Source organism: Aethalodelphis obliquidens, unplaced genomic scaffold, assembly GCF_003676395.1.
Source record: "Aethalodelphis obliquidens isolate GAN/ISIS:26980383/991018 unplaced genomic scaffold, ASM367639v1 scaffold5, whole genome shotgun sequence".
Taxonomy (NCBI): domain Eukaryota; kingdom Metazoa; phylum Chordata; class Mammalia; order Artiodactyla; family Delphinidae; genus Aethalodelphis; species Aethalodelphis obliquidens.
The window spans coordinates 28,841,459-28,865,975 of record NW_020837949.1 but is presented as its reverse complement, the minus strand read 5'-3'; the positions used below and the strand labels follow the sequence as shown (position 1 = coordinate 28,865,975).

At 39.4% G+C, this 24,517-nt stretch overlaps 1 protein-coding gene across 1 annotated transcript in view; it reads left to right on the top strand.

Moving 5' to 3' along the window:
• CPED1 (cadherin like and PC-esterase domain containing 1) overlaps positions 1-24,517 on the top strand; it is a 301,483-nt gene that overhangs the window by 241,337 nt on the left and 35,629 nt on the right. Inside the window, exons 16-17 of the mRNA XM_027102088.1 lie at positions 11,488-11,605; positions 20,733-20,869. Coding sequence (XP_026957889.1) covers positions 11,488-11,605; positions 20,733-20,869 — 255 coding nt within the window. The remainder of the gene's footprint in view (positions 1-11,487; positions 11,606-20,732; positions 20,870-24,517) is intronic.

The window sequence follows — 24,517 nt, the reverse complement described above, 5'->3', positions numbered from 1 at the left end:
AAAGTACAGCTGGTTATGTTTAGGGATGCCATCTGTAGTCATGAAAAAAGTCTTCCCTGATGAAGAGTTAATTGGTCTAAATGTTTCATAAACACGATCTTTATGTCTGAGTACAGTGTGTTTTGTTTTATTTTATTTTGTCTTTCAGTCTATGAAGCAGGGGTTTGAACTCAGATAGAACCATGGTTCCAACTTTAGCTACTCTACTTACTAAGGTGCTTGATTTTAGAAAAGCTTCCACAAAGCTCTACAAATCTTTATGTCTTCATCTCTTGAATGAGGATAATATTCACTTCAAAACAGTTGTAAAGATTCAATGCAGTAGTGTATAGGGTGTGCCTTCCCCGGTACTTGACATAACCTGAGTTTTCTATAAATGGCATTTCCCTTGATCCTTGCCAACTGACCGGGAGATTGTTATCTCCTGAAGAGTTAGTCCATAAATACAATAGGTATTTCCTTAGCCTGTGGACTGTCCTCCCACAATTCTCATAATTTTTAAGAGCACAACGATTGTAGATCAAACTTTATGGGATATCCATGAATGCCAGTTAGGTGTGACTACACAGAGCTATTCCTCTGCTGTATGAAAGAACCTCCAACAAAACTTTTTAAAAGCCTTTAAATGATTAAAACATTCTATCATCAGTGTATTTTTGCCCTTCAAGAAAAATCTAAAGCATGGCGGTCAAATTACACTAATCTTTTAACTTTTAATATTAATTTTAGAGTTACAGAAAGTTCCCAAATATCCTTACCCAGCTTCCCCTAATATTAACATTTTACATGACGATGGTACTTTATCAATACTATGAATAGTAAGAAGTTAATATTGGTACAGTATATTTACTTAACCAGATAATTTATATGGATTTCACTAGTTTTTCCAATGATATTCTTTTCCTGTTCCAGGATCCCAAATTGCTTTTAGCTGTTATGTTTCTTAGTCTTCTCTAATCTGTGACACTTCCACATGACCTTGATACTTTAGAAGAATGCAGGTCAGTTATTTTGTAGAATGACTCTCAGTCTGGAATTGTATCTTGTTTTCTCATTAAATGAAGCTCAACATTTGTGGCAAGAATACTGCAGAAATGATGTGTTTCTCATGATCACTTGATGAGGGTAGTGTTGGCTGGGTTTCTCCACTGTAACGTTACAATTTTCCCTGTGTAATTAATAAATATCTTAGGGGGGATGACCTTTAGACTTCTGCTAGAGTATTTTTAGAGTATTTTGTAAAAGTCTGATTAACATGTATTAAAATAGAAGACGACACAAAGAAAGGACTTGCCTGTCATAGCACAATTATTTTCATAGGTATCTAATTTTTGCATTGGTAGGATATGTTTATACTAAAAATTAATATTAACTTTTTATCTTACAATATCATAACAGTTTGGATGTTCAGTTTTTTGTTTTTTTTGCGGTACGCGGGCCTCTCACTGTTGCGGCCTCTCCCGCTGCTCCGGACGCGCAGGCTCATCGGCCATGGCTCACGGGCGCAGCCGCTCCGCGGCATGTGGGATCCTCCCGGACCGGGGCACGAACCCGTGTCCCCCGCATCGGCAGGCGGACTCTCAACCACTGCGCCACCAGGGAAGCCCTGGATGTTCAGTTTTGAATGTATCAGCATTTTATCCTAAACAGAATTTAGATACATTTAGCATGCTTTTGAGCTTAACTGTGGATGTACAGGTTGCTGATTAGTGGGTAATCTTTAAAAATACTATTTAGTGCTACACAATTACTATTCAAGCCTCAAAGGAGGCAGAATTTATAACTTACGACATGTAATGATAGAATTATTTTATAGCCTAACATACTCCCCCCACGTTTTAAAATCTCACAGTTCTAAGGATCGCTGTGTGCATGTATAGGTGTGTGTAGGTGTAAGTGTGTTTGTGTAGCAGTTACCAAGATGAATGTAGTCAGGAAGTGCCCACACGGTGCCCAAAACTACTGTAACTGCATATTTCATTAAAATATTCAACTCTATTTGTGCCACTCAGATTTCCTACCAGAGCTACATTTTTAAAGATCACAACCTCATATACTTTATTAGTAGACTATTCATAAGTGGGACGGTCCATGTTGAAATACTTATAACAGCAGTTATGTTCCCTATGACTGATCCATATATCCTTGGAAGACGCACTTGCTGTTTTATGTGTGGCAAACATTTGTTATGTTTGGTGTCACATTATTGATAAATATGCATCTTTTAAAATATCTCTGTAGCCTACTGCCTATTTCCACTCACTACTGTTTTTCTTTAGTCTACCCATAATCGATTTGCTCTTTTGGAATATGAAATAAGTTTTTCTTTTTGTCATTGTTATTGTTCTGTCAGTTCCCAAACGGATCCAGCTTCTGCAAAGTATGAGAGAGTCCATCATTGTACATTCAGCTCCAATGCCATACTTCTTTGTTCACAAATCAAAAAGAACTGAACGTTTTCAAATATTCAGACATATAAATTCATTCTTTTTTTCATTTGCATTCACATCTACCCTTCTGGATTCCATCTGGAACCCAAACCAAAAGTGTTGAAAGACCACAACAAAGGCTGCTTTCCTTGGAGTTTCTAGCTCACCGGAAGTGGGGAGCATTAGTCATTTCACAGGCCCCATGTAACTAGATTTTCCAGTCCAAATTCTACAAAGCCTGGAGACTCAGATGTATTTCTAAATTGAGAATACAGGGTGCCTTTCAGAACGGACTCCAGCAAGCAGGATCACACTGGCCCCATCCTAGTTAATTTGGAGACCATCTAGATTAAAAAAGAGAAAACTGCATATTATCAGTTCAGGGATTTGGAATGCATGAGAAGTATAAAGAAGTATTCCAAATGTTGATGTCGTATTTATACGACAAATAAATTTATTTGACTAGAACTAATTCATCTGCTTATAATTTGTTTCAATTTCCTTTGTTCCTGAGTTCAATTCATAGGGGACTAAAAATTCTTAGGTAGTATAATATACAGCCACATTTCAGTTGAAATTTTTTTGAGGAAACAAACACATGCAATGGTGTTATATGGTGGTTCATTACTACTTGGATTCTAATGTGTTTTAAATAAGACTATGAACTCCAAACACAGATAGCAACTCAAGCTACATATACAATTCTGCTCCCCAACACCAAGTTCCATTGTTTTTTAAAAACAATTAAAATTGAATACTTATTTGTAAACTCTCACTAAAACAGGATAACATCTAGCATTGAAACACATCAATCTTTAAAGCAATATTGTTAGAGATCTCTTCTGCACGAAGTGCAGAATGACTTGGCTAGCTACTTAGTTTCATTAAAATTCAAAATAAAGCAATTGTATAGGTAAACTTTGTTCACTGCAAATATTTTATTAGAACAAACTAAAGTCAAAATGTCCCCTACTCCTCAGTAAAGATGATTAATGTTGTACTGTCCTTTAAAAGGGCAGCTGCTTAGTAAAAAATTTTATAAGTTTTATAAAAGGGAATAGAGTTTAGAGATTGATCTGATAAGAATCTTTAAACAGAAAAAAATTAAAGAAGCTTAGTTCATTGCCACAATCCTAAATTTTGTGTCATTAGAATGAGCCAAGGATTAGAATCATGATTCCAAAATGACTTTACTGATCTCTACTTACTTCCTGTCATGGTCTCCAAACACTGCCCACTTGGAACTTGATTGGCCATGTTTTCACTCAGTTCTAGATTGCTTCATGCTCCTCCTTCTACCTGGAATATTTACTCAATTCCCTTGTAGTTATGTTTCCTCTAATAAACTGTAAACTCTGTGAACACAGGACAGTATTAAATGACTTTGCAGGCCCATAGCCCTTCATGGACTTCAGAAGGAACCAAACCTGCCAATATCTTGATTTGGACTTCCAGCCTCTAGAACTGTGAAACAATAAAGTTCTGTTGTTCAAAGCACCTAGCTTGTGCTACTATGTTACAGCAGCTGTAGGAAACTAATATACTTTCAAAGGAACTATCAGTCCTCTTCTGATTTTCTATTCTTTTACTTTACGATTTTAAATATTATTTTCTTTACTTAAATTTGTATTTTTTTAAAAAAGTATGATTCATACCAATGGTAAAAATCTTCAGAAAAAGTTCATTTTTGCTTCTCCATCTCTGGCGGACCATCCTTAATTTCCCAAGAAAGCCACTATTCAGCGTTTCCTGTGCACCATTCCAGAGGTTATCTATGCACAGTCAAGCATGTATAATATCTAGCACTTTATTTACTAAATAAGATCAAGGTGTATATAATGTCCTGCAACTTGCTTTATTGCTCTTAATAATATACCTTATATCTCTCTATATATCTTCACTCTGCCTCCTTCTCTTCTAAGAATTACAGAATGTTCCATTATGTAATGTACAACTTATTTAACCAGTTCCCTGTTGATGGACACTTAAGTAGTGTCAAGTTTTCTATTACACGAAGTGCTCTAGTAAATTTCCTTGCACATGAATTTTTGGAGACTTTACCAAGTATGTCTGTAGGATTAAGTCTTAGCAGTATAATTATATTTGTGAGATATTTCCAAATTGCCTTCTGTAAAGCATACAAATCTCTTTGAATATGAATTTATATGCATTACATTCTTTTATTAAACATCTTTATTGGAGTATTATTGCTTAACAATGCTGTGTTAGTTTCTGCAGTATAACAAAGTGAATCAGCTATATGTGTACATACATCCCCATATCCCCTCCCTCTTGTGTCTCCCTCCCACCCTCCCTATCTCACCCTTCTAGGTGGTCACAAAGCATCAAGCTGATCTTTCTGTGCTATACAGCTGCTTCCCACTAGCTATCTATTTTACATTTGGTAGTGTATATATGTCAATGCTACTCTCTCACTTTGTCCCAGCTTACGCTCCCCCCTCCTCGTGTCCTCAAGTCCATTCTCTACGTCTGTGTCTTTATTCCTGCCCTGCCCCTAGGTTCTTCAGAATCTTTTTTTTTTTTTTTTTTAGATTCCATATATATGTGTTAGCATACGGTATTTGTTTTTCTCTTTCTGACTTACTTCACTCTGTATAACAGCCTCTAGGTCCACCCACTTCACTACAAATAACTCAATTTCATTTCTTTTTATGGCTGAGTAATATTGCATTGTATATATGTGCCACATCTTCTTTATCCATTCATCTGTCAGTGGGCACTTAGGTTTCTTCCATGTCCTGGCTATTGTAAATAGTGTTGCAATGAACATTGTGGTACATGTCTCTTTTTGAATTATGGTTTTCTCAGGGTATATGCCCAGTAGTGGGATTGCTGGGTCATATGGTAGTTCTATTTTTAGTTTTTTAAGGAACCTCCATACTGTTCTCCATAGTGGCTGTATCAATTTACACTCCACCAACAGTGCAAGAGGGTTCCCTTTTCTCCACACCCTCTCCAGCATTTATTGTTTGTAGATTTTTTGATGATGGCCATTCTGACTGGTGTGAGGTGATACCTCATTGCGGTTTTGATTTGCATTTCTCTAATGATTAGTGGTGCTGAGCATGCTTTCATGTGTTCGTTAGCAATCTGTATATCTTCTTTGGAGAAATGTCTATTTAGGTCTTCTGCCTATTTTTAGATTGGGTTCTTTGTTTTTTTGATATGGAGCTGCATGAGCTCCTTGTATGTTTTGGAGATTAATCCTTTGTCAGTTGCTTCACTTGCAAATATTTCTCCTATTCTGAGGGTTGTCTTTTCATCTTGTTTATGGTTTTCTTTGGTGTGCAAAAGCTTTTAAGTTTCGTTAGGTCCCATTTGTTTATTTTTGTTTTTATTTCCATTTCTCTAGGAGGTGGGTCAAAAAAGATCTTGCTGTGATTTATGTCATAGAGTGTTCTGCCTGTGTTTTCCTCTAAGAGTTTTATAGTGTCTGGCCTTACATTTAGGTCTTTAATCCATTTTGAGTTTAGTTTTGTGTAAGGTGTTAGGGAGTGTTCTAATTTCATTCTTTTACATATAGCTGTCCAGTTTTCCCAGCACCACTTATTGAAGGGGCTGTCTTTTTTCCAGTGTATATTCTTGCCTCCTTTATAAAAAATAAGGTGACCATATGTGCGTGGGTTTATCTCTGGGCTTTCTATCATGTTCCATTGATCTATATTTCTGTTTTTGTGTCAGTACCATACTATCTTGATTACTGTAGCTTTGTAGTATAGTCTGAAGTGAGGGAGCCTGATTCCTCCAGCTCTGTTTTTCTTTCTCAAGAAGGCTTTGGCTTATTCGGGGTCTTTTGTGTTTCCATACAAATTGTAAAATTTTTTGTTCTAGTTCTGTGAAAAATGCCGTTGGTAGTTTGATAAGGATTGCCTTGAATCTGTAGATTGCTTTGGGTAGTATATTCATTTTCACAATGTTGATTCTTCCAATCCAAGAACATGGTATATCTCTCCATCTGTTTGTATCGTCTTTAATTTCTTTCATCAGTGTCTTATAGTTTTCTGCATATGCATTCTTTTCTTCATGAAAAACATTCAGTTTTAGGATCACTGTGGTATGTAAAAGATGATTTCAGATGGATTATGCTGTAATGATTCATCGCTAATCTATACCTCAGATATTTATTCTGTAAATGGTCATTCTGTGTCTAATACTGTGAATCACACAATAGCTACTGTTTTATGGCTGGCTGACTACAATACAAGGAAAGCAGTTGTTAAATTTAGAGGCAATGTGAAGACAGAAAATTATTCATCCTTTTGAAACAAGATAGTGAAATTAGCTCATCAAGAATTTTGTCTCTTATGGGAAAAGGAACGTTCTTAATCTGGAAGAGGACTCTGCCTTTCTGCAGGGAGGCAACCGTGCCAATATTGTCAAGTCTGAGCAGTCACTACTGACTTATTAGAAATAGCAGCAGCCCAGGGGAAAGAAATGGGTCCCTCTGGAAAATCTGGGTGCCACAAGGAGTAAATGTATATTTTAAAATTTAGAATGTGGACATTTTTCATTATTTAGTAGAAGAAAGGGAGAACTGTTTGATCTTAAAAGAATGATTCTGTGGCACCAGAAAAGTAGGTGATGTTTAAAATTAAAAAAATTAAAATTAAAAATTAAAAAACTAGGTGATGTTTAAAATTACCTACTAGATTAAATAGTCCAATTTGATATTGCTCTAAAAACATAGCAAAATCACATAAAAATGAAAAATACTACTAATTCATTTGTGGCCAAATACATCTGTAAAAAACTAAATGGGTTTCCAGAGGAATTGGTAACAAGAACAGTGGTCATGTATTCATGGGTAGGGCAGAGGGTGAAGCCAAGGGCACCTTAATATCTTAGCAAATTTTTTTAATTATGTACTAAACGTATATACTCTGCACATGTTTGAACAAGAAAATCCATTAATTATCTCATTGCACTCTGTTGAAAGCTATGACAGTCCATTCAGGAATTTGTGAAGTCTCCAGCAAATGGATACAGTCTAAATGTGGAGATTTCTGGGGTAAATTTTAAGCTTCTCTGCTAAATACTACCTTTTCCATGTACCTAGACTCAGGGGCTCAAAGAGATGACATGTAAGGCCAGAAGAGCTATTATTCATTTTCTTGAATATGCCTGAATGTGACTAAATGACTAATCATACCAGTGAAGAAAGAATGAGATATGCTAATGAGTTTTTCCCTTTCAAAAATTGTTTAATTTTTTTATTAGTGGGGTTTATCACTTTTAAGATCTAAAGGGATTCTCAAAGTTTCATGTGGCCCAACAATAGGTTTCACAAACTCTTAAAGGAAGAGAGAAGTTTGGCTGCATATTATATTTCCATAGTGGTTTGACCAAGTAAGTGTTTGATTTTCTTCCAATGCAAGAAGTGTAGAGGCGGGCAGCCCAAAGTCAGCATGCGGCAGCTTTACAGCATCATGGCCATCCTACTTCCTATCTTTCTGCTCATGGTTTCCTCATGATTACAACACGGCTGCACCTCCTTCAGGCTCACATCCACATTCCTAGCAGAACTCGGAAACAGAGTGACAAAGAAAACATGGCATCAGGGAAACAAAATTTTTCCAGAGATCTGTAGCCAATTTCCACTTATATTTCTTTGGCTGGAATTGTGTCACATGGCCATGTTTAGCTACAAAGGAGACTGGGAAATAAAGTTTTATTTGTTTGATTTTTTTGAATGCTAAACACATTGCTCCCTCCAACAAAATGAAGGTCTTTCTACTAGAAAGGAAGAAGAGAGAATGAATATTGTGTAGGCACCTCACATCATCTGCTGTGGTATCTTCTCTCTACCCTTCACCATTTTATATTGAGAAAACTAGATCAAGTGACTTACTCAATAGCACACAGCCAGTTCATGGCAAAGCTGGACTAAAATTCATGAGTGCAAGTATCACAGGGCTGACATGCTGACTGTGGAAGAACAGGTACCCCGTAGGAGCCTCTACTGAGGTAGAGATAGCACCACGCCGGGGCACAATTCAAACGCGAAGACAAGGCCAAGATTCTAAGCCGCCGGAGCGGTCACCCTGTCTGTTTCCCACTTACATTATGCTTTTCTATGTTCTGCATTATGTTTACTCTGTTATAATAGGCTCATATGTGGGATCTTGAGTATTCAGTAAGTGCAAACATCGAACATTTAAAAATATTATTATTCTCTATTGCCAGTCATTTGTTTCAGCACCTTTGAAGTCAGGTCAGAACATGCTTCTATATTATTACAATAAATTTGTTCTAAACTGCACCGAAGAGGATAATTAGAACAAATAAGATGGAGTTCAGTTCAGGATTAAGAAGAAACTTCTGATGATGAACTAGATGATGTTGCTTGAGGTCAAGTACCTGCATTCTAGCAAGGCACTTTGCAGGTTGTAGGTATTAAATCAATACCTTTCCATTTGAAAGCTGTATCCAGAATTGCTCAGGACCACATCCTGGATTATCATTCTTCCTCTGAGTAGGAGTTTGTAGCAGATGACCTTGGAGGTGCATCTCAAGAAATAAATGTCGTGATTTGATTATTAAAATATAGATTGTCAACATAGTTTTTTTAATAATTTTTTTTGCCTAAGATGTCAGATAAACCTTTTTCCCACCTTGTGACCTTTGACATGCAACTCCTTCTTCTTGAAATTCTCATTCCCCCAATTTTTCACATCCTTCAGTTCAGATGTCATTCCTCAGAAAGGCTGCCTGTGGCTAACATATCTGAAATAGCCCACACCCACTCATCAGAGATTGAGTTTGGTTCCCTACAGGATAAGCCATCAGCACACCTAACAATACATCTTTCTAACTGATTGATACAGCCAATAATATGTTCAGCTTCAAAGATACCCACTGGGGCTTTGGCATCTGGGATCTAGACTCTTTCTAATGCCCTCCAGATGAGTATTAGGGCACAATCTCTCACACACACACACACACACACACACACACACCCCACAGAGACCCCAAACAAACAATCATCTCTAGACAAACGTTTATCTAAATCCAGACTTTTAGGAATGTTTCAACATTATTTGCATTGGTAATAAATTGAACGCAACACCTCAGTCTGAAATACCTGAATTTAGATGACTTTGCCACCTGTTCACAATGTGCTTCATGTGGAATGTATTATTCTGGAACAAAACAAGGTCTTCAGTTTTTTCTTAATTATATGCCTGGGAAATCTCTCCATCTTCGTTCATTTAGATCTATCTTTATACATGTTCTTTATGCATTGCATGAGGGTTTTTCTGGAGTAGACTTTGAAAAGTCTAACTTTGGGGCTATGGAGTCTGTGAATTTTTAATTTTACTGTAAACTACCTTCCAAAGTAGCTGAACTAATCAGCTACTTTGATAATACTCCTTATCAGCAGTATTTAATGGTAATTATTTCTCCCCACCCTCCCTAACATTTGATATAAAACATTTTTTTTCAATCTGATAGATACATAATGCCATTTTTCTGGCAAAAAAGGTCTAGTCTCCACCTAAAATAAATGGATAGATAGATGGATAGATATCACACATACATTAACATATATCATTCATAGATGTTTATTCAGACTAAATCTTCTCACATCATTATAAACTTTGTTATTTTTAACTGCTTTATTATAATGAACATTTTAATACAAATCACAATTCTAATTTTAATCAGTTTCCTAAACTTCAATTTCAGTCATGAATTAAAAAATGAAAATATGCATACTAAATCAAGATTTCAAAAAGTCGCACACTACCTCCATTCCTTTTTTTCCTTAATATCCGGACATGTTGGTATGAGATCTAGGAATCTGAGTTGGGGGTTAGGATGTTTGAAAGTCTGAGGGAAGCTGACCAGAAATTGCTCATTAGAGGCAGAGGTACAGAGCAAACAGGAGGTCAAAACAATTTTCTCTCCATTACTGAGAATTTATGATATAAAAAGGGGGACAACTAACTGTAACATTTTACACATTCAACAAATACTTATCATTATCTACTGTACGCTAGGGACTGGGTGTATGTGGGAGCAAAATAATTATCCATTCTCATGGAGTATTCAGTCTAGTGGAAAGGCACAAATAACCAATGCAATTACCAAGTGGTGAAGAGCATGAAGGAAACAAATGATGCCGACAGACAGTAACACATAACTGTGCTACCGTTTCAAGAGACCTAAGACACAAAAAGATGCTCTCCGTGCAAAATTAGGAAGAAAGCATTCCTCAGAGTGATTTTAGCATTTTTACCTGGCCTTAGTTGTGGTAGGCTGAGAGAACCCGGTGAAAAGAGTGGCAGTGGAACCAGGTGAGGTGGGATAGAGGGAAACAGGACAGGTACAGATGCCAATAGCTTTGTAGGATAAGCTAAGAGAAAATGAGAGCAGGACGACCTGCTAGAGCAGAGGAGAGATTTCAAAGCCAACGAACTGCCACTCTCCAATGCATATGGCAGACTATGGAAGGCCTTGCTTAGTACAGAACGTGCCTCCCTAATGAATTTCATTGCAGTGAGCTGTTACATACTTTTATAAATATGTGAAGGTGCTTTAGATAAAATATATGTATTTGATTCCATTTCTAGCATATCACAGATCCTCAATAAATGTGTGTTGAAATGAAATTCATCTGTTAAATTAACATTCTCCCCAAATATTTCCCATTTCTCTTCTCACATTGAGTCTTTTCCCCTTGATATATTGTCCTCTATTATACTATGTTATATTTTTAATGAGTCAACAACACACAGGTATATTTTTAAAGTAAAACTGACATTTATTTCTTTAAAAATTGGCAGAGCAGTAACATGAGTATGAATGCCAAAATAAAGATTAACTTATCATTAGAATTTATTAATATGAATCCCCTAATGGAAGTAGCTATTAATAGCAAAAACAACTATGGATGAATAAATATCAAGAGAAGGGTAAACAAGAATTGCTCCCTTTTATCCAAAAGTTATTTGGCACAGAAAGTCTTGTTTTGTACATTTTATTACTACAGGTCAGGTTAATTACTATACAGCTAATTTTTATCATTGTGATGCAGGATTGTGGTTTGCTGATTCAACCAGAGGAAACCTGCGGGTTACAGCCCATTTCTTCTGACTACATTGAAGCCATTTCACAGCCGGGACTAAAGACCTGTCCATCTGGGGACACAAAAGGTGACTATTACACTGGATATCATTTCTACTTTTTTTTTTAAAAAATCCTTTAATATAGATAAGTAGTAGATGTTTATTTATTAAACTATTCTTGTACAAAAAAATCAAGGTAATATGACACTTTTTCATTAATATGAACGACAGCATATAAAATTAATGTAAATGCATTGTTTTAATATGTGAAATATTTTGATTAATCAAATGCTTTTCTTTTCATCCTCTGCTCTTTGCTTAGTTAATGCATATTCACCTTTAGATTTCAGCCGAAAAGTCACTTGTACCGTAATGCCTTCCTTGAGTCTCTGACTTGTTTTCCTTATTACATATTTTCATAGCACCCAGTGTTTTTCTTCCATGGCAATTTCCTCAGTTATTTAAATGATTAAATGTGTAGTTGACTGTTTGATGTCAGTCTTCCTGGGCTGTCAGCTGCATGAGGGCAGGGCATCTGAGTTGTTCACACTCTACCAATTCACTTAACACTATACTTTCCACAGAGTAGGTACAAAATAAGTTGACCTTGTGAACCCAAAGAACTGGAAAGGGTACAAGTTCAGTTTTAAACCATTTCTTTTAGTTAAAAAAAAAAAATCTTTGGGAATGGTCACTAACATCTCCCATACATTGAACATGCATAGAGGCAGGAAAAGCATGATGTCAAATTCAAATTAGAGTGTTCAATCCTGCCTACGCCTAGGGCAGACCTGGAATGAGGCACTTTGGTGCCACTGTCTACTTCCCCTGTTTCTTTCCTTCCCCAGCACTGTTCTTTCAGTGGAGGCTAGTGGGGTTAAGCCAAAGCTGGAACTAAAAACGCCTCCAAGACAGTAAGAGGAGGAAAGAGCATCTTCTCTGCGATTCCTGGTTACTGCTCTGGCCTCCTGACCCCAAGTCTCCCTCCAACTAAAAAGTCTGAGAAAACACTCAGGAGCTTTTCTACCCTTGCCATGAACTTCACACCACAGCTTGAACAGGAAATGAGTTTCACAAATGGGTGGGACAAATTGCAATTTGGCATGCACTGTTAACAAACGTGGGCATTTCTTGAACATGTGTCCTAAATAATAAATTACAGTCAGTGCATAGGGAGGAATTTACCCATTATGGTGTGTCAGGTGGTATGATTTATGATTCTTGGCTAAATGAGATATATACTCTTACATACAAAGGAGACACCAATGTGTCAAGGTATTTTTTATCAGATGACAATTTATGAGAATCATAAAAACAACTTAATTCTGTTCCTCCTACTGAACCGAGTCAAAAGTTCTTCAACAAAAAGTTGAAGATACATTACTGAGATTCCTCAAGAAGTGGCAGCTTCTTCTGTCCATTAAACTTGCAGTAACTTATGCCAGGCCCTGTTCTGAAGCCATGCCTGGTCCTTACAAGAGAGGCTGCCATAAAACAGGGGCCTTGGGACTTCCCTGGTGGCACAGTGGTTAAGAATATGCCTGCCAATGCAGGGGACACGGGTTCAATCCCTGGCCCAGGAAGATCCCACATGCTGTGGAGCAACTAAGCCCGCAAGCCACAGCTACTGAGCCCACGTGCCGCAACTACTGAAGCCTGCGTGCCTAGAGCCCATGCTCTGCAACAAGAGAAGTCACTGCAATGAGAAGCCCGCCCACTGCAACTAAGAGTAGCCCCCACTCGCCACAACTAGAAAGGCCGGGTGCAGCAATGAAGATCCAGTGCAGCCCAAAAATAAATAAAATTAAAAACAAAAAACACAGGGGCCTTCTGGTAACTTGAGTAGTTATGCCTCTTTAAAAAAAAACCACAATATTGACACCCCAGTCAAGTTCATATTCCTTAACCTGACAATAATCTGATCTCTCCCAACTCGTCCTAGCCTCTTTTTCTTCTTTCTTTTTTGCTCTGCATTGGGTCTTCGTTGCTACGCATGGGCTTTCTCTAGTTGCAACGATCAGGGGCTACTCTTTGTTGCGGAGCACACGCTCTAGGCGTGCAGGCTTCAGTACTTGCAGCACATGGGCTCAGTAGTTGCGGCACGGGGGCCCTATAGTGCAGGCTCAGTAGTTGTGGTGCACAGACTTAGTTGCTCCACGGCATGTGGGGTCTTCCCGGACCAGGGATCGAACCCATGTCCCCTGCATGGGCAGGTGGATTCTTAACCACTGCGCCACGAGGGAAGCCCCATCTTAGCCTCTTGACCTCATTTCATGCTGATAGTCAGCTGCAGGACTCCAGACTACTCCCTAGGAAGTCCTTCTTTACTACCCTACCCCTAGAGTTGCTTCTCTTCTATGCACCCAGAATATCCTGGACATATGTCTACAAACAGCACTCACCTCATTGTATTTCAAGTATCTAATTTACATGTTTCTCTCTCTTCCTCTAATCAGTAGTCTTCAAAGTGGAATACTGCAGCCATGCAAGGGGAGTGAGTAGCACAGAACAATCCACAGGGAAGAAGCCAGTGAAGATGAAAATATATGTACATTTATTTTTATTTAATTATGCTTATTTTATGTTTTATGATGGATAGGAGTAGGTGCACGTGTAGTACAGGGTACGTGTATTAATATGTCAAAGGTGCATCAGCAATAAGTTTGTACTGATGGCTGCACGTAGACCACAAGTGTGTCCAGAGCAAAGATTGTACCTTATTCATCTTTCAGTGTCTGAGATATGATTTTAAAATAGTGGCTGAACTAAAACCACGATCCAAGCCCTCCTCTCTTTCACGGAAGACTCTTAGCAGCAGGGCACGATCAGCTAGAGACAACAGCTCCATCCTTGAGGTCCTAGAGACCTAAAGATTCAAGGCAAATGAGTGAGATCAGAGACAGCACTTTGCGAGAATGCACTTTTTTTTTTTTTTGCTGTCAGAGATGATTTCCTTCCTTGATGGTAGGACTCCCTTCTATAGAAAGAAGTTGTCACATTAGATGACATTGGGAGGACGTTTATTTTAGGACTCTTGCTTTAGCTTATAAGGCCATAGAATGGCTCCAAAATCTTACTTTCACAGCACATTACAGTTATTTGGCAGAACTGAATCCATTTTTTCTCCTTGAAAAATGTTTTTTCAATAACACTAGCTAATATAATTTTGAGTGACTTCTTTTTACTAAGTTGAATTCTAGCCTTTTGAAAATAGTTTAACCATAAGACACAACCTAAGAATAAAATCTTTTGCTCAGTAAAGAAAAAATAATTCTTCTAATTTGCAGAAAGAAGAAATTTATATGATCATTGAGTGAGAATTACATTTAAAGAAAATAATTTAGATTGCATTTTATAATATGTAAACAAAAACTTTTATCGTATCTTTTTTTTTTTGCGGTACGCGGGCCTCTCACTGCTGTGGCCTCTCCCGTTGCGGAGCACAGGCTCCGGACGCACAGGCTCAACGGTCATGGCCCACGGGCCCAGCCGCTTCGCGGCATGTGGGATCTTCCCGGACCGGGGCACGAACCCGCGTCCCCTGCATCGACAGGCGGACTCTCAACCACTGTGCCACCAGGGAAGCCCTATCGTATCTTTTTTTGGAAGGAAATATAACAACTTACACTTTAGTATTTCTAATATTGAAAATATAAATGTATTTTTTTTCTTCTTAAGTAAAAACTGCCTTATTTTATAGCATTATAGAGTCAGGAATTAGTGCTGTCATTTTTATGATTTTACATCTCACCATGGCCCTAAATCACAAAGTCGAACTTCTTTTCTCCATTATATCACCCAATCCAATTCACTTAAATGGCTGAAATTTAACTTGCATTAAATATAAAGCTATAATGATAAATTAAATAACTTCTCCCAAAAGGCAATTTCATTCCTCAGAATGTTATTCCCTAAGACATATGTCATACCTTATTTCAGAAATCACAGCTTTGATTCATTCATTGTTTGAATATATAACACAGAATTTATGTCCTTCTTCTTAACAATTTTTGTTGAGCTGGAATCATTTAAAATGTCAAGAAAGCCCAGTTCTGCAGATGTTATACCGATGTCTATTTCAAGTAGTATTACTAACTCACAATTAAAAAGGCATCATCAAGTGATACAAAAATGCAAAGAGTTATGACTATAAATATATAGTAGTATGAGCCATTGGAGCTAAGTCTTCAGAGACCCAATCAGGAATCTTTCTTTATGTGCATGTGATCTTATGCCCACAAACTAATACATATTTGTATCTTTGTGCATGCAACTGGTCACTTGTTTCTTCAGCCTTAGCAGCAAATGGCCAAAGATCTTGGTTTGTGCAAAACTAGCTGTCAATGAGTTTGGGAGTCGGGTGAGGAGACAGTATTTGGGGAGGGGATACACCCGCTGTTAGATACTCAAGGATCTGAGGAAAACTGAGCCCTTCAAAGTATTATTAAATAATATCTCATTTTCAGAAACACATTTATGTCCCCAACATACCACCGTCTTATTAAAAAAACATAGTCTCTGAGGACATGAACCCACTGAATAAATCCAGCTTATAAAAATACATTTATTGCGACAACCTGTTTGTGGTTTTCTTCTATAAGTGCTACCAGAGAGACTGCTGAGCCATATTGCATTTTCAAGTGATGATTATGTGCTGACCTAACCTAACGTGATAAAAGGATCAGCACACTGGAGACTCTGAGACCTCGATTTTGGTCCAGCCCTGTTGTTGGCATGATCCCACTTCTGTCATTTAACATCTTGGGCCTCAGTTATCCTCACTATAAAATAAGAGGATGGAAAAGAGGAGATCCCAGGCCCCTTCCAACTTGTATCCACAACCCACAAAATGTCTATGAAAAAAAAAAGACTATTTCAGAAGGAGGTTTTCTTGAGGAATTCATCGACGAAGGATAAACGGAAAGGCCGTGTCTAAACTGAATAGTATTAGGAACCAAACAAAGATGTGAAATTTGTGGATTACTGGTGACAAACCCTGTATGCCAGGGCAAAATTAGAACTAGAAAGCAAGATATATTCTGAATGAAAACTGCAGAAGAATTATAAAAGAGAATCGGATGGAGAAACAAACACTTTTGAGAACGGTCTTCATTTTGCCATTCAAACCTCAGCACCGCTCCCAAATGTTCAGTGTTGTATCTTTAAGTATTACTGCTATTCTCTCCATCTACAAACTTGGAAACACCTTTCACCGAGCAGACCTTCTTTTTCTCTCCAGTATATACGGTCTGTCGTGGAGAGCCGTCACTTCTTCAGTCTCACTCCTGTCAGGTCTGTCTCCACGTAAAACCATCCATTCCACCTCTCCGCATCTTATCTATTCACAAATCCCTCTTCACATCTTATCTGCTCCACGGAACCTGCCAGACAGCTCTGACCCCCGTGGTGCTGTCTTTATTCTGATGTGCCGTGGCTTGCTTAGGGTGAAGTTGGGTGGGGACGGTAAAGTATATTCATCAGTTTCTAGTATAAAGGCACTGTGGCCGATGCGCTACCTATTTTTCTTAAAGAGAAGTAAATGTAATCATGAAAAGATTAAGTAATTTGTCCAAGGTAAACAGTGGTTCTCAACCTTGACTGCATATTGGAATCACTTGAAAAACATTAAAAAAACGACTGATACCTGAGTTCCATATCCAGTGGTTCTGAGGTAATCAGTCTAGGGTATGACCTGGGCATGAGGATTTTAAAAACCTTTCCAGGTGACTTTAATGTACTGAGTTGAGGTCCACAGAGCTACCTAGAAGGAGAGCCCAGGTGTGTGTGTCTCCAAAGCCCAGGCTCTTTGAGTACCACACTGATATTTTTTCTTAAGTATGAATTACCTATTATTAAGCTTTTTACATGTGTAAATTGTACCCTTCTCACCTGATTATAATTTTTGAGGTTTCACATTATAATCAACAGCATGGACTCTGGAGCTGACTCTTCAGCTCTAGTCCTGAGTCTACCGCCTCCTAGCTGGAATATATTGAACAAGTAACTTAACCTTTCTGAGTCCCAGTTAAGTCATTAGCACAATGGGGGTGATAAGAGGGTGTCTCTGAGTTTAAATAAGTTAATATATTAAAGTGCTCAGAACATCCCTGACATCTGAGAGGTGCTATAACAATGTTAACTATTTCTTTCTTAGTTATTACCTTATTTTAACAACAAGAGTGCCTAATACGTAACAGGGTACCTACTTCAACACTGTATTGAATGAAAATCCTCCTAGATGGAGAGTGATATGTATGTAGAGAAATGGAAGGTCATTCACCAGACCTGAAATTGTAGAGATAGTATATTTAATGGGTAGACATTGAATAAGGCAGTTTTCTGGAATTCACATTAAGTTTAAAAATCAAAGCAAAGAAAAAATTGTATGGTAAGAGGAATAAACAAGTCCACATTACTTTTGGACTGTCCAGTAGCTCAGCTCTCTGCTCCTGTTGGCACAGTCCTCCATTAAAGCAATTCTGCTGTGTGTATTCATCTCTTCCTTGGAAGTCATATTCTTCTTGTCTCCTTTCCTTTCTATTTCCTTCTGTTTCTCCCAGTTTCTCTCTCTTAATATACCCATGCTTTTTTTTTTTTTTAATTGGGGTATAGTTGCTTTACAATGGTGTGTTAGTTTCTGCTGTACAACGAAGTGAATCAGCTATACGTGTACATATATATCCCCTCCCTCTTGGACCTCCCACACCCCCTCCATCCCACCCATCTAGGTCACCACAGAGCACCAAGCTGAGCTCCCTGTGCTATATAGCAGGTTCCCACTCGCTATCTATTTTACACATGGTAGTGTATTTATGTCCATCCCAATCTCCCAATTCATCCCACCCACCCTTCCCCCCACCATGTCCACAGGTCCGTTCTCTAAGAAGTCTGCATCTCTATTCCTGCCCTGCCAATAGGTTCATCTGTACCATTTTTCTAGATTCCACATATATGCGTTAATATACGATATCTGTTTTTCTCTTTCTGACTTACTTCACTAGGTATGACAGACTCTAGGTCCATCCATGTCTCTATGAATGACCCAATTTCATTCCTTTTTATGGCTGTTCTGTGATCAACCAGTAAGAGCTATAAACTAGATCTCTCTCCATATTTTGTTATTTGTAACTATTTCCACACACACAAACCCTCACATACACAATTCTGACATCCCCAAGTCATGAAATTTAAAATGAAGCCTATTAATCCCCTGAAAGTAGAAATTCTTCCTGCTAAAATTAGTGTCACACCAGATGCTTTTGTTAGCAGAACCATAAATCAAATCCAGAGTGGATAAACTTGTTAAAAACTTTCCTTTCTAACTCAAAAACTATCGGGGAATATTTAGCTCCTCAATATATTTTTTAAAACAAAGGTTTTTCTTTTCTTTATTTATTTATTTGGCTGTGTTGGGTCTTCGTTGCTGCGTGTGGCAAGCAGGGGCTACTCTTCATTGCGGTGCGCGGACTTCTCATTATGGTGGCTTCTCTTCTTGCGAAGCACGTGTTCAAGGCGCTCAGGCTTCAGTAGTTGTTGCATGTGGGCTCAGTAGTTGTGGCTGTGAGCTCTAGAGTGCAGGGTCAGTAGTTGTGGCACACAGGCTTCGTTGCTCTGCGGCATGTGGGATTTTCCTGGACCAGGGCTCGAACCCGTGTCTCCTGCGTTGGCAGGTGGATTCTTAACCACTGCGCCACCAGGGAAGTCCCATAGCTCCTCGATATTTTGAAGAGAAGCATGAAGCAGTAACATAAGCAAGACCTTTTGGGTGGAACAGATGATTGTTGAAGACATCAAGGTATTCTCCACAAAGGGCACAAATAACTGCTCCATGTTTAACATGCTGGTTCACACTCCGTTCCTGAAAAGATAAACAAGGAAAAAACAAAAATCGAAAGTCATTTCAGGGCTTCCCTGGTGGCGCAGTGGTTGAGAGTCCACCTGCCGATGCAGGGGACACGGGTTCGTGCCCCGGTCCGGGAAGATCCCACATGCCACGGAGCGGCTGGGCCCGTGAGCCATGGCCACTGAGCCTGCGTGTCCAGAGCCTGTGCTCCGCAGCGGGAGAGGCCACAACAGTGAGACAACAGTGAGAGGCCCGCGTACCGCAAAAAAAAAAAGTCATTTCATGATATTTTTCTAATAAATTATTAATGTGTCCACTCACACTAAAAGCTGCAGTGTTTTGAATGCATGTTACTTTATCAGTAAAATAAGAAAGATCTTAAATGCAGCTTTTTGACAATATTCATTTATCTTATAAACATTTACTAAAGCTTGTGCCCTACTTTGTGCCTGAAATCAGCTGCTAACAAAGGTGAATATGATGTGGTAACTGTGCTGGGTCCTTTAAATACATTATCCCATTAAATCCTCATACCAATCATGTGAGAACAGTACACACCTCATCTAACAGATGAAAAAATTAAGGTGACAGAGCTAGAAGGAGGTGAAGAGATTCACAGCAAAAAGGCCACCGATCAAATTAAGGAGCAATCACTATTCTTCAAAACAATAAATTATCAGAATATTAAAGTAATTGTCTTATCGTATCTTGACTCTCTGGAGAGCAGAGAATGTAACTATTATTGGATTGGTAACCTAAGCATGTGTTAGGCTAGGAAATATGTGTGGCCAACCACCTCAGTATCAGTGGCTCCCTATATACTTTGGTCCTATTAAGTGCCTCGTGTACTGTTTGAAAATAAATAATAATTGAGTAGTACCCAATCACTTTAATTTTTTTTTTAAGTATGTGTTTTTATGGAACAGAATTCATACTTGACTTCAGCATGAACTGTGTTATTTCAAAACATTACTACTTTAGGGCTTCCCTGGTGGCACAGTGGTTGAGAGCCCGCCTACCGATGCAGGGGACACAGGTTCGTGTCCCGGTCCGGGAAGCTCCCACATGCCGCGGAGCGGCTGGGCCCGTGAGCCATGGCCGCTGAGCCTGTGTATCCGGAGCCTGTGCTCCTTAGCGGGAGAGGCCACAACGGTGAGAGGCCCGCGTATCACAAAAAAAAAAAAAAAAAAATTACTACTTGAGATTCTGTTTGGTCGGCAGGAGGCCATGCACTGCTCCACTGGGTTTATGTAAGAGCGGTCTGCTCTGTGATTTCTGTAATGGTGTGCCATTGCTGAATTCTAGACTTACTTGCAAACTGTAATTTCACCCATAGAAACTGAACCAAAGAAGCTTTGCTGTCTCTTCCAGGCCAATGGATCGTGCCTTGCCTTAGCTGTTCAGACAACAGGACCTGTGACTGGAGAGAAATCACTTGGCAGCCTCACAACTGTCACTATGGTGTCCTAACTAAGCCTCAGCTCCAGCAGTGCCTGGGAGGAAGGAAGGTAGGCTCTGGATCAGTGGGGGAGACCTTTCATTTACACCACCCACAGCACCAAAACTGTACTTCCTAGACCAATTCCTTCTCCCTCACTCTGCAGAGGACAGCTAACTGAACGCAGTTTGGCTTTTTGAATGAATGCATTATCATAGAAGAGCCTGAACAATTTTTGTTCACAATGCTCAGTTATTTCCAAATAAGTCTACTTGACAGACTGAGGCTCTAAAAATCATGTCCTGTGCTGACCCAGTTCCATGCTGGGCCAGGGTTTTCTCAGCCCACATGGGTGAGAGCTGGCCATGTCAACTGACAGTTGGCGATTCAGAGCATCTGGCCTTGCCAACTGCAGCTCTCGCAAGGCACTGCAGTTAAAAGAGCCATCTGTGGCTCGCACAGGCGGTAGAATGTTCCTGCATGTAAGACTTCTGCTCCAGCTTACCCCGTGCATAGCATGGTTTTTACACACTAACCTTCCTGATCTTCTCTCACGTTCCCGGGCAGGTCTCGCATGGACCTCGCTAGGCTGCTTTTCCTTTAGTGTGGCTTCTAAGCTGATCTCTTGGACATGCGGTGTCTCCTTGCTAGGCGTGCTCTGACTAGGTAGATCCTGGCAGAGCTCTCGGACGTGCGAACTGGGCACATAGACTGAGATGCTTGACTAACATGAAGTAAGTAATCCTTCTGCAGACTTTCAAAGTACCTTTTATTAGATGGACATTTCCTTACAAACTGTTTGCAAGCTCTCAAGCACGGGCAAGACTGATTTCAAAACCTGATTGTTTTAAGAAGCTCTATGATTCATAAAGTGCAGTGGAGTAAATATATGTCCGTTTTTCAGATTAGGCCTATGTTCAGATTTTCTACCAGCAAATGGTTTAAAGAAAAATGACAGGTGGGAGAAGCAAGGCAGGGGAATGGACCTCTTCTTCATGGAGATTCTAATATAAATGCCCCAAAGTTCGTGACTGAGAGGATATCAAAAGATAAAGCAGCAGTATTAGTTAGTTTCAAAAAAGGGAAGGGAAGAAAAGAAATGTCAGAAACTTCTGTTGCTGCATTATTAAGTGAGCATTGATTCTGTGCAAAGAACCGTGCTACTGACTTGTGCACACCTTAAATGCTATCAGACTTTGAGCTTTAGGAGGGCAGCCAGTGTGTTTGATTCGCTACCATAATCTTGCTTGGCACAGCGTTTGTAACATAATAGTCACTTAATAAATATTTGTTGAGTAAATGAATAAGTTAAAATTTTATTTATTCCTATTCACAAGTCTGTAAAGTAGATATTTTTAGATCCGTTTTCTACTTAAGAATGTTAAAGTTCAGAGAGATTGAGTAATTCACCTGTGATCCCACATGTGTGTAAGTGGCCACTACTCAGGCAGTTTGAACCACCAATTTGGACAACCCAACCTCCATATCCTAGAAATGTAGGACTGGAAACAATGAAAATAGTCCTTTTCATAAGTCAGACTTCTCCAAACTCTTTCAGAATCTCGTTCTGAGGAAGATTCTGGGTAGGATGAGAACTCCCTTGGAAGTTTCAAGGAAGATTCCGAGATGTCATCGTCTATTAACCTGAAAGTCAGTAGATGTTCAAGTTCGTCACTAAAGTCCATGGCTTTGGACAGGACACATTGTTTCTCAGGCTCATTTTCTTCATCTGTAAAAGAAGAATAAGTCTATATGGTCTAATCCCATGCTGTAGATTAATCAACTTTGTAGAAAGCTAAATGCCTTCCCTGTCAGTCTTAAAATACCATAGCCTGAGTGACTTAAACAGATATTTATTTCTCAAAAGTTCTGCAGGCTGAGAAGTCCAAGATCAGGGTGCCAGCACAGTTGGGTTCTGGTGAGAGGCCGCTTCCTGGCTTCTGTTGGCTGCCTTTTTGCTGTGTCCTCATAAGGTAGAGAGACAGAGACAGAGAGACCGCTAATGTCTTCCTCTTCTTATAAAGACACTAATCCCATTATGGGGCCAACACCCTCATGACCTCATCTAGACCTGATTACCTTCTAAAGCTCCACCTCCTAATACCATCACATGGTGGGCGGGTGTGGAGGGGGGAAATTAGGGTGTCAACATGTGAATTTCCGGAGGACACAAACACGAAGTCCACAATACCGTCTTTGTTCATTTCAATTATTAGCAACTCTACAAAGTAATGATAAGAAAAAGGGAAGATCTCTTCTTCCTACGCGTTAGAGAGAGATGATGTTACAGAGTCTGAAAATAAAGGCCTGTGTTCAGATCAGACGATCCCCGCAGAGACCAACCAGCTGGCTGCTAGGAAGTGAGGGCTTGTCTTAGGGATTCTTTGGGTCCAGAAGCGTCCTTCAGAATCGCAAGCTCAGAAACTCAAGTTTGCCAGTATACTGGCAGTGGTCCTACAGAGTCTGCTGTGTTTACCAGGATGCCAATTTACTTTATACCCAGCAGGGAAGCACTGTACATTTTTAGCAGAGCAGCGGCACAACCAGAATTAGAAAAACCATCCTGCAATAGTATGGAGACTGCCTACGGCAGGAAGAAATGGGCATGGTGCTGGGGGGGCAGAGACTGTTTAATGGAAAAATTCTATCACGCCACCCTGAGGAAGCCACGAAAGTCAAGAATACGTATAGAATAATCTCATCAATGCAAAACCTAATGCAGACACGCTTACACACACGGAATATTTCTGGAAGTAACAAGCCCTTAAGAATGATTACATAAGTTGGACTTCCCCGGTGGCACAGTGGTTAAGAATCCGCCTGCCAATGCAGGGGACGCGGGTTCAATCCCTGGTCCGGGAAGATCCCACATGCCACGGAGCAACTAAGCCCGTGCGCCACAACTGCTGAGCCTGCACGCCAGAGCCCATGAGCCACAACTACTGAGCCCGTGCGCCTAGAGCCCGTGCTCCGCAACAAGAGAAGCCACCACAGTGAGAAGCCCGTGCACCACGATGAAGAGTAGCCCTCGCTCACCACAACTAGAGAAAGCCTAAGGGCAGCAATGAAGACCCAACACAGCCAAAATTAATTAATTAATTAATTAATTATTTTGAAAAAGATTGATTACGTAAGTGGAGGGGAGTAGGGGAGGAGTGGGATGGTGACAGGATTGGCCATATATTCTGCCAGGCCCAGGGCAAAATGGAAGTGCAGGACCCTGTGTTCAATAATTATTAAGAATTTTGAGAAGGCAAAAGCAGAGCAATAAACCAGGCACAGGATCCTTTTACACACAGACCCTGTGTGAACGCCAAGAACACATGGCTGTGAAGCCAATTCAGGTAGTAAATTATGGTTGGCAAAGTGTGACGAAGTCTTTTTAAATACAGGTTTCCCCCGCTATCCAAAAGTAGAACGCTCCTATGAAGCCTTTTGTAAATCGAAATGGAGGACAGTGAAGCGTATCCCCGATTTTCAGAAAGTTCAATTGACAACAATTTGCTTTTCGGAAAGACCTATATTAGTACCTATTTTTGCTAACCAAAAGAAATCCGAAGAGGATTTTCACTTTTAGGAAAAACGCCTGTCTTAAATGTAGGTCTTTCAGAAAAGCGAAGTGGCATAAATTGAACTTTCGGAAAGCAGGGGATACGTGTATGTGTGTTACCTTTATGTTTACAATGTGTGAGCACCTTTTTAAAGCCAAAAATCTATA